The 10,842-nt window shown below is 37.6% G+C and overlaps 2 protein-coding genes across 3 annotated transcripts in view; one reads left to right on the forward strand and one right to left on the reverse strand.

Annotated features, from left to right (window-relative positions):
- Window positions 1-5,754, reverse strand: part of LOC108407493 (ankyrin repeat domain-containing protein 26-like) — a 129,762-nt gene extending 124,008 nt beyond the window's left edge. Inside the window, exons 1-5 of the mRNA XM_073232295.1 lie at window positions 5,674-5,754; window positions 3,430-3,499; window positions 3,210-3,322; window positions 498-624; window positions 64-125 (exon numbers count right to left, since the gene is read on the reverse strand). Of these exons, the coding sequence (XP_073088396.1) occupies window positions 64-125; window positions 498-624; window positions 3,210-3,322; window positions 3,430-3,496 (369 nt within the window). The 5' untranslated portion in view covers window positions 3,497-3,499; window positions 5,674-5,754. The remainder of the gene's footprint in view (window positions 1-63; window positions 126-497; window positions 625-3,209; window positions 3,323-3,429; window positions 3,500-5,673) is intronic.
- The window catches only part of LOC140848495 (1-phosphatidylinositol 4,5-bisphosphate phosphodiesterase eta-1-like), a 254,577-nt gene that overhangs the window by 143,373 nt on the left and 100,362 nt on the right, over window positions 1-10,842 (forward strand). The gene's annotated exons all lie outside the window — the stretch shown is intronic.

Below are 10,842 nucleotides of genomic sequence, written 5' to 3' on the forward strand. Positions count from 1 at the left end.
ATTTCCTTTTATGTTAAACATCAGTTAATGCTTATATTTTAAAAAAAAGAAAGAATATAGTACCTCGGAATCCCATGGTGATTCTGCGTCTTCCTCTTCTTCTAATCCCAATGCTGACATCTCATCTATAAAAGGTAGTTGCAGATACACTAATGAGAATAATTACCGCCATGAATTTGAAATACACATACAAATATATCTCCATTCATGAGTACCTCAATAAAATAAAAGTAATCGCACAAAGGAATTTCAGAGATGAAGCATTTGGGGGAAGAAAAAGGTAGTAGCTGGGATACTCATGAAGACAGCAAAAAAAAAAAACCATTCTTCGACATAAGGGATGTCAGATTTGGACATCAAAACTGATCCCTTATAAATTTAAACATTAGTTTCTTGCAGCATTCTACGCTTGTTTCATAAAGTTAATCTTACAAATTCTAGATGTTTTCATACTAGCATTTAGGCATAGAAAAAATTTCAGATATTCACTAACTTACCGCCTCTATTACTTTTGTGTGCTTCACGAGAAGTCAAATTGTCATTATTTATTTTTTCTTTTTGAACTCTTTCAATGGTATTACTACAGCTTTCTTCTTTTCCAACCACTGTCTGCACTGGTCCTTTCTGTAAAAACAAATTGAAACACAAACCCAGTTTCAGAAAACACCATATTCATTCACTTGCTCACTCTTGGTTAGGAAGACTACAACTCTATACCTATCAGATCATAGGCATTATCCCGGGAGAAGCTGGAAACACAAATCAAAGACAGCTCTGCCTACGTTCCAGCAGGGGTAGAGAGAACATGAAAACAAGCATCATCCATTAGTTCTGCAACGGAAGTGCACTGCATAAAGGGCAGTCAGGCAAACAAGACCAAAAAAGAGAACAGTCAGTGTATCTGGGAAGCTCGGAAGATGCTGATCAAAAAAAGGGCTGTATCTTATAACCCCAGGGGTGAAGACTAAATTATATGGGATACTGTTGAACCACTGTGTTGTATATTTGAAGCCAATGCAGGATGGAGTATCAATGATACTGCAATAGAAAAGGAAAACAGAAAAGAAAAAGAGGGGCTATATCTTGAAAGATAAAGTTCAGAGGGAGGCTGTGAAGGTCCATCTAGGAAGGGCAGAATGAGCAAAAGGATGAGAGGTGAAATGACACAGTAAGTGAAGGTACCAAAGTAACGGAAGGAGAAAACTGGAGCAATCGGGGCCAAGCCAAATCAGGCAAACGCCAATGCAAGGCGATGAACTTTCTCCTTCGGGTAATGGGGATCCACGAGGTAAGCAGAGGGGCGACACTGTCACTAACGTTTTCGGAAAGGTCACTAGTAGCAATGTAAAAATGAACCTAGCGGGGAACTACACTAGAAAAGAGCGTTTAAAAATTACAGGTGAGAAAGTGAATTACGGTCAGCAGATAGGAAAGACTGAACTTGGTGATGACTGGATGTGGTGATGGCAGGGAGGCCTGGAGGCCAGGATTTTTCCCGCTTCAGTGTTTCGGTGGTGCTGTTACTAGGATAAGGGGACTGGGGCACGGAGCAGAGGACCAAGGGTCAGGAACGGGTCAGGGACACGGTCTTTCATTTGGGACCCATCAAATTTGAGGCAGCCGGAGGACTGGGAGGAAAGATTTGGATAAATACATTTGGAGTAAAAATCAGAAAACTTACTCAGGAGAAGTATATTACGTTAGAAGATAAATATTTGAAAAATACACTAAACTGATACAATTAAGTAATGCAAACCTACACAGACCTCTGAAATTTTGAAAATAAAAAAAGAGAACAGAAGAATCATGGCACTCAAATTTTCTATTATGTATTTCAGCATCTGCTTCAAGGATTAAAAATAAACTCCTTTATGAATGCACGCAAACAGTTATTTCTGGGATATTATGGTAATATTAGCATTTTTATGTTAATGAAAAGATTTAATTGTAAAACACCAATTCAAGATGATACAGAATTCATCTATGATTATCAGGCAGGACCCAGTATTCACAAGGAGAGAAGAAAGGAGTAACTAAAGAAATCAAGTCACCACGATTTCTGAATTTGAGATATGACAACATTTATGCTAGGTTTAACAACTCTGAATTCTAAAGTTAATAACATTTCCTGAGAATAATATGAAATGTACCCATTGCTGGAGATGTTTTAAAAGGTAAAAGTCATTTTCCAGAAATAATTTTGTGCATTCTGTTGACAATCTCTCCTTATGAGTCTATGACAACAAGTAGTTTATATGAGAAAAATGAGAAACTGTGACTTTATTAATTTGTTGTATCCCTATGTGCCTATTGCATACAGATTCTATTAGGAAAAGATAAATCAGAATTTCCCCAGAAAAAAATAATTTGTATGTATATATATATATATTTAAGAGTGTTGCAGGTTAAAATTTAATTTCTCATTTAATGGATGGAGATGAAGAACCTCACTTAAATAGTCCAAAACTTTAATTTTAACTAATGAGAAGAGTTGATAAATGCTCATTAATTTCCTCTCTTTCTTTATTCTCAAAATGATCTAAAATACCTACCAGGATTCAACCAAACAGTAACATGTATAATTAAGTAAGTTAAGTTAGAAACAGAAGGGCCAATGAGTCATAATTCATAATAAACCTGATAAAGCCTAAAACAGATGTCACTTTGCATTACCTATGAACAGACTGTGCCAGATTAAATATATCACTTTATTGAGCTTGAAAGTGAGGATTAAATTTTTATTCAGTTCTTCGTAAACACCTGAACAGTTCTTTCATTACCTGGTTTTCTTACTGTACACTCCAAAGAATTTCTACCATATTTTATAACATAGAGGTCCTGTTCTCACTTATTTTCTGTTGTGTTTTTATAGTCTCTCTCATTTGACTCTTTACTCAATCTTTATATTCATCTCACCCTTCTTAAATGAATTTGGCCCCTTCTTCCCACCCTCGTCTTCCTAGTCACCTAGCTTTTCTTCCTCACTGCTGTCTGATTCCTTCCCTCCATCACGGCAGACCTCAGGATTGCCGACTCCCACCAAGTTGTATAAATCTCAATCCTGTACAGATTTCTCTCTTGCTTTCACAGCTTTATACCATGATCTGGAGGACTTCCCTTTCTTTCTAGGATCCTTTTCATCACCAAAAGCATCAGGACGATGGCATGTGAAAAAGCATGGGGGAAAAGCTGAAAACAAAACAACTCACCTTTGTAAGACCAAGGCCTGCTGAAGACTTGAGAGAAGGTTTCACAACAGATTTCTCATGAGAAAAGCCCTGGCTGTTGGCTCTTTCACCTGGCCTCACAATGTGACATTTTGCTTTGATTACAGTGAAAAACAAATTAAGAGTACATGAAAATACCTGAAATTTCAAATCGGTGAATAACCCAGAATAACCCAAGAATGGACAGTCTCAAATAGCTTACTTTCTTTTTCCTCCTTCTTGGGTTGCAGAAAAGCATCCATTAGCTTTTTTAAGTTTGGTTTCTGCATGTTCTAGAAAAAAAGTAATAGCTTTAAGAATCACAAGCACCAAATTTGACAAAATACGTGTAATAGTCACCATTTACTAGTTGATCTAACATAGAGACCTCGGGCTTTGAAATCATTCAAATGTAGACACAAATCTCAGTTCTGCCATTTACTCTCCTACGTCTTCTCAGGGGCGAGGATTGTGAGAGATGATATATGTGGCCCCAAAATATTACTATCCTTACTGCTAATTGATTATTATACAAAAAAATACTACGATATCTACTAGATTGTTTTCTTTACCAGAACCACCAAAACAAAAATTTATACCTCAGTAGTTTAAAGTATTATTGGAAAAAGAAATATTAAGAATTATCAATTTTTGTTGCATTTTTACATGTGTTTGCCATGATTTATATTTGCATAAATTGTCTTGTAGGGGGAATTGAAGTTCAGTGTTTAGAAGTCTCTTATTTAGATGAACTGGAATTGCAAACTGTTTAAGTTGCTTCTCCTCTGGAGGCTTTTGCTCATAGTATATCCATAAATACACTATGTATATACATTGATAAATACTGGAATACATATTTTTTCTACATACCTCACTGTATGTAATGTATGAAAAATACAGCCTTTTGTTCATACTGTATCCCTAACCATACTGATTTGTATTATTCGACAATTATTTGTTTATAACTACTACTGTAATAAGGAGTTAATTTTGTCACTGTAAAATAAGTCATCCAGTTAGCTGAATGTGGTCATCTACCACTACCTAAAAAAGCTGTAAATTACTGTGAAAGAGGGAAAAAGATAGAAAAAGACATGTCCCAAACACACCAACTTTCCACTTGTTGAAAAAATTGATACTCAGAATTCTGAGGAAAAATACATAGCTTTAAAGGGTGTATCTATTGGAAAAGCTATATCTAATGAGATGGGCCTAAAAAAGGTTGAAAATTTTTAAGATGAAATTGTAAGCTCACAACTGGAGGCTGCTAAAAAACACACTGTCATCTTTCTTATCATCACATATTTCTAACATACTTCCTCCTTATTTATGATGCACTTTTTCAACAAAACTCAATTGAACGTACACATCCTAAATATTAAAAGGGAATATATAGGCCATATATTGAGGAATATAAACAGGTTTAATGAGGATTATGCATATTCTCTTACTTGTAATGTTCTATTACACAGAATTCCATTTATCATTTAGTCACACTGAAAAAATGTGAAACTGCTTCTTCCATGCCAGACCTTATTCTAGGTGACCCACGAGGTACGCAATTATGTTTCGTAACCTCCAGTAGTGAGGCAGGGGTGTTAAAATGAATACTGAAATAACTATAACTTAAAAAATCTCTTAAGTATGGAATTTTAGAATGTGATACAAAGATGCTGAATAGGTATTTTTTGTAAGTATAAAACAAAAATTTGAGCAAACTGCATGTTTTCCCATATGGCTAGTAGGAGTCCCTGTTTTTAGAGCTGGTTGTTACTTTAGGCAAAACATTTATCCCTAAATTACATCAAGAGTTTAAAATTTACTCTTAAAGAAATGATTTAGAAAACAGTTGAATCCCATTGTAATATTAATTTCGAAAGAGGGCATTGAAATATGTAAATTTCCACAATTGTTAATATTATTTTAGTCCAAATGCAGAATCAAGGATAGGAATAGAAAAAAAATCTCTCCTAACAGGTGTATGATACCAAAATAAAAAGTGTCCCCCCCCCAAAAAAACACCTCTATGATATATGCTATATAGTTTTTGAAATAAAAGGCACCAAGAAGAATCCATGATTATTAAAATAAGTAAATCGATCCATTACAGAGTTCCTTTATGCATGAGTATTACATAAGTGATATCGGTATGATTTCAAAATCACAGTAACGGTCCTTATTCTTGGCCAAATTTCCTATTTTCCCCACTGTAGGAACGCTCGTCCCAATAGAATTCTCCTGTCACTATGCATGTCCCAGCCATTTTTCTCCTCAGCTCTTATCTACAGTATTTACCAAAGTAAAAAAAAAAATTTGACTAGTAGTATTTCTATAAAGTGGTTTGCTCTGACAAACTTTCCATTACAAACACAGAATTATGATTGACAGACCAGTGCTATATTTAGGAGTAAAAACTAGAAAAATCTGAATACAGAGCATGATAATTAATTTGACGAGAGCATTGTACCTTTTCATCAAAATCAAAGTCTTCATCAGCGGACTCAGGAAAGGAATCATCAATGCCAGATATCCTGTAAAGATGTGCGGCAAACAAATGTAACAAAAGAGTGAGTTAATTTCTTAAAAAACAAAAAAAAAACAGTGAAGACACACGAGTGTCTATTGACTGAGGATTTTTGATATATCTAACCGATTTGGCCTTGGTTTTCATAAAACCTTTAAATAACTTTCTTGACTATAGCTTAAAGTTAATAAATAATATAACTATTTTAATACTGATATGAAAAACATTTACCAAATATATTAAACTCTAAAAGAGTATTTTGGCTAATAACACAGAGCTAATATCAAAATGTTAATTAGTCCATAATTAGTCCAAATCTGTAAGTTCTACAAACTTTTTAGTGGGTAAAAAATTAGAGAAGGAAAATAGTAAGATAGTAAGGTGGACCCGTCATGAAGTGAGGGCACTACGGCTCAGTAAATGACTCAGAGTTAGCTGGCCATACGGATGTATCTTGCACGCAGAAGGCCTAGCTCTGTAACCAACAGCTACTTGTTCTTGGATAAGCTGCTTCTCTTCAATTCAAAGTCTTGCTCTAGAAAGTAGGGATCCTGCCACCTTATTTTACAAGGTTGCTAGGAGGGTTTCAGGAGTTACTGTGTCCCCAAAATGCTCAGAGAAACACCTGTGCAATGGAATGATTTGTTCTTTAACTTGAAATTATTTTGGAATAGTAAATAAAACCCAATGTGAGTTTTCACAGGTTCTGACAGATTAGTTGCTGTGTTCTGAAAATGTTTACTATTTCTGGTTGTCAGCTGTTCTTTCTTCGTGGGAATTCACGGCATCTCAGCTATTATAAAGTTATTTATCAATATATTATCTCATCACATTAGATGCAATGTCCCCTATCACTGTAGCTAATCACGCCAAGGGTAGAACTCTGTTCCAAGTCAAAACCTGGCTTCAACTGCTACTACTCCTTCTCCATCTACTCAAACTCTGAACCAGCAGATCTTACTTGAATGATGCTTCATCTCCATGTTTGTCTTCAGTTGACTTGGAAGACTGACCCCCACTCCTGTATGTGTAACAAAGATGAGTGAGTGTGTTTGTTTAAAAAAAAAAAAAAAAAAGAATGAAGAGTCGGCTATTAAATGAAGTTTTTTGATATAATTAAAATTTGGTCTCTGTTTTCAAAATGGCTTTAAATGACTCCATTATCTTTCAGGATAAACCCCCAAATATGCTAGTTCCCTCAATGAAACAAACTAAAGAGCGGCCACCTGCTCAGGACTCCCTTGAGCTCGCGATTCAAAACACCTTTCTGGACAACTCCCAACACCCCATGTCCCTCGTTCCTGTAATTTATCTTGATCTAACTCGTCATAAACCACAGAAACTCTGATCTTTTTTCTAAAATCTTATTTCTGTCCAACCCAGTGCGGTCCTCTGGAAACCTGATCTCTCCTAGAAATTCATTCTTATCTCTTTCATTGTGTTCACTAGACCCACTCCCCACCTTTCTATTATGAAAAAACACACCTACAGGATGATTTAAAAAAAAGGAAGAAACCTGAATTTAATCCTCATCTTGGCACTTACCATATCCAATCAACTAACTACTTTACTCTTTGGGTTTAAAAGTCTCCATTTGAACAACCACTTGGCCAGGATGTTAAACACAGGCTGAAGTTCTGGAGGGTATTTTGATTAACTCATCTCTGAGAATCCTTACAATCCCGAAATTCTTTGAGCTTTTGATGTTGTCTACAGAAATGTGGAGAATACTCAGTGGACAGAAGTGGGAAAACTAACAGAACAAAAGAAACACCATGAAAAGCAGAGGAGTATAAAAAAAATCCAGAAAAGATTATAGTAATGTCATGGAAGAAAAGTATGTCCAAAGAAAGATGGAAGGAAAGAAGGAAAGCGCATGGGAAATGAAAAAGGGAAAGGGGAAAGGAAAGGAGGAAAGGAAGAAAGGAGGGAACGAAGGATGAATTTTCACAAACCAGACAGACAAGGGTTAATGGGAAGGGAAACCAGACTGACAAGTCAGCATGTACAGAAATCTTTCATAAACAGTTTACAAATAGACACTGAATTTCACCAACATAACATGGTCTACTCACAGATATTCTTTACTTACAGAAAAATAATTCATCTCAAGGAGAGTAGATATCACTACATCCAAGGATACATGCCTGATTAGACCTTGCTAATATAAATCCTATGGTTCTGTGGCCACAGCCAACTGAGATCTGCCCTAAAACTCTGATGCTAGTAAAAACAAGGTACTAGTTACCACTGCAACTGTCAAATATGTTAGGACAAATGCTTGGACTAACCGGGCTTCATAAGAAAACTACATCGGAGTTAACACTTAGCTGAATTTGACTTTATCACACGGTCCACTTGGTCCTATCAATCTATACTGAGAAAAGCGAATGGACTGGGAGCCGGGCCGACTGACAGTCAAATCGTGGCTCAGCTCCTGCTAACTGTGGAATCATGGGTCAATCAACCCACCCACTTGAACCACAGTTGCCTAATTAACAAACACTAGGCTATCACAGCACAGCGACTTTGCAAAGCTACTGCAATTAGATAACAAGTGTTAAGCACTTTAAAAGTCCCCCCATCTAACTTGTCATAAACCCCAAAAACTCTGACCTTTTTTCTAAAACCCTTATTTCTATCCAACCCAGTGCGGTCCTCTGGAAACCTGATCTCTACTAGAAATTCATTCTTATCTCTTTCATTGCATTCACTAAACCCACTACCCACCTTTCTACTATGAAAACACACACCCACAGGATGATAAAAAAGGAAGAAACCTGAATTTAAACTATTACACATTCAACACGTTATTTATCTGCATTCCTTCAGTTAACATACAGTTTTTTTAAAAAAAAACGTAAGAACCTACTTCTTTAAAGAGTCCTCTTCAGAATGCTTCTTCCCTAATAGAGAAAAAATAAAATTCACCTTATATGTATTTAAAAGTGTAAAACTGATGCTTTGTTAAAAAGTGTCCGTCTGGGACCACACCTGGAGACTATAGTGGAATGAATATTAATTATGCTATTGGTAGGCAATCGATGTATTAACAACAATTACTTCCCCTCCTGTGTATTTATCAAAATGTGAAAACTACAACTGCTATTCACAGTGACCATAATCCTGCCCAATCCCGATCAGACTGACAGAAAATAGTATCAGTAGAAGAATCAGGATCATAAACTGACAATGTCAAACTTAAATAGCATAACTTTTCTGGACACTCACCACTAGGTGCAGGGAGAGGAGAATATGCTTACAACTTACACTTACAACGTAACACAACACAACTTCCCCAGCTCTTCGGTTGAGACTGCTCAGTTCAGAACAAAACCCGACCACAAGGGAGCTGGGTCTACAGGTGCTGTACTTTGCAGCATGGCAAAACACAGGACACGCGACTCCCTCCGGCCCTATTTCCAGTTACAAGAGAAGCGTGACAGACTTTGTCATTCCGGTGTTATAAAGTAACACGTCTTCAGACTGTCTCCTTCCGTTTCTACAGAGTCTATCTGGACCCACCTGCTCTGCTGCTCATCTCTAGCCACAACTCAGTCTTCTTACCGACTCCCCCCTGCCCACCCCATCCCTTCAATGTTGCTGTTCCAACAGCGTTGCCACTGGCCTCTCATTCTACATGTTCTCCAACACAAACAAGCTCATCGGGATATATGAGTTTGTCTAATAATTATAATCAGATTATTTCCAGTCTGCATCTCCAACCCTGGAGCTCTCTAGCCACAAACTCCTATTATTCAATTATCCAATTACTGAAAATGTCAAACACGGATATTCCATCAAACTTAACACGTACAGAAAAAAAAAAGGGAGGGTCTTTCTGTTGACCCACTGCCTTCGCTGTTCATTCCTCATGTCCAATCTGCATGCTCCCCAAACCTGGAAAGCTAGGAGCCAATTTACATCTCTCTCTTCCCTAACTTTTCACATTCAATTACCATTCATTCAATCTTACTAACCACACCTCTTTTGTGCCCCTGGTTTATCTCCCTCCACTGCTGCCCCTATAGTCAAACATGGACTCTTAATTAATGGTTTCACAACAACAACAACAACAAAAAAAAAAAAACAAGAAAGCGACAAGCTACTATTTTTTACTGCTTAAAGGAATAAAATTTTTAAGGAACAGAAATGAAAAAGACATAAGGCCTAGAAAAAGAACCACATTTGAAGTTGAACTAGTTGAGCACCCTGTTTACTTTGGTATTCATGGGTGAACAAATACTTCAAGATGGGCTGATACGAGTCCAAGAAAACTAAAGCTTCTTTCGCCTCTCAGTCTCTTTTCTGTGGTTTCCTTCTTCCTGTCTATATGAGGGGTCAGCAAGCTGTGGCCCACAGGGCAAATCCAATCTGCCATCTGGTTTTGTACACAGTCTTCCGGGAGCAGTGTGGATAAAATGAAAGTTTCTGTGGCTCGGATTCTCACCTGGCCCTGGTCAGCGAGCTCACTACACACGTGTGGGCAATACGTTGCTACTGACTCTATATAAAGAGCTCCGCCCAGTGGTCTGGGTGCGACACGGTGGCATGGCTGCAAGACTGCAGGAGAGGAGAGCAGAGGCTGGAGTGTTGGCAGCACTGAGGACAGAGGCCCAGAGGCAGAGGCCAGCTTGCCGCACGCAGACTAGCTCTGAGTGAACAGGATTTTAGTGATTGTCCTGCTGCCGTGGAAATAAAGTTGGGTATAACCCTTTCACCCCAAGAACATTTTACTGTCATTTCTTCTGGACACACTGAATCCATAGTGAACTTGCCTGGGACTGAAACCCATTGGAGGAGCACAGTTATGCTCATTATTCACTTACATCTTGTCTAGGACCACCTTCAAACTACAGTGGCACGGTTGAGCGGATGTGTCAGATAGCACCTGGTCTGACATGTTGTTGTGACGTAGGAGGAATGAAGCTGATAACAGTGAGGCCACGTTGGTGTAACTACATGTAAAGTAACCCATGTTTCTCAATGGGGCATTGCTTTTCTGACTCCTGTCCTGCCAGCAGGTGTCTTTAAGAGCCTGTCTCACAGGTATTTCTGCACACCAGTGAAATTATGCAATTCTGACTGTCTGCCACTTATGATGGCTCCAGA

Source organism: Manis javanica, chromosome 3 (genome assembly GCF_040802235.1).
Source record: "Manis javanica isolate MJ-LG chromosome 3, MJ_LKY, whole genome shotgun sequence".
Lineage (NCBI taxonomy): Eukaryota > Metazoa > Chordata > Mammalia > Pholidota > Manidae > Manis > Manis javanica.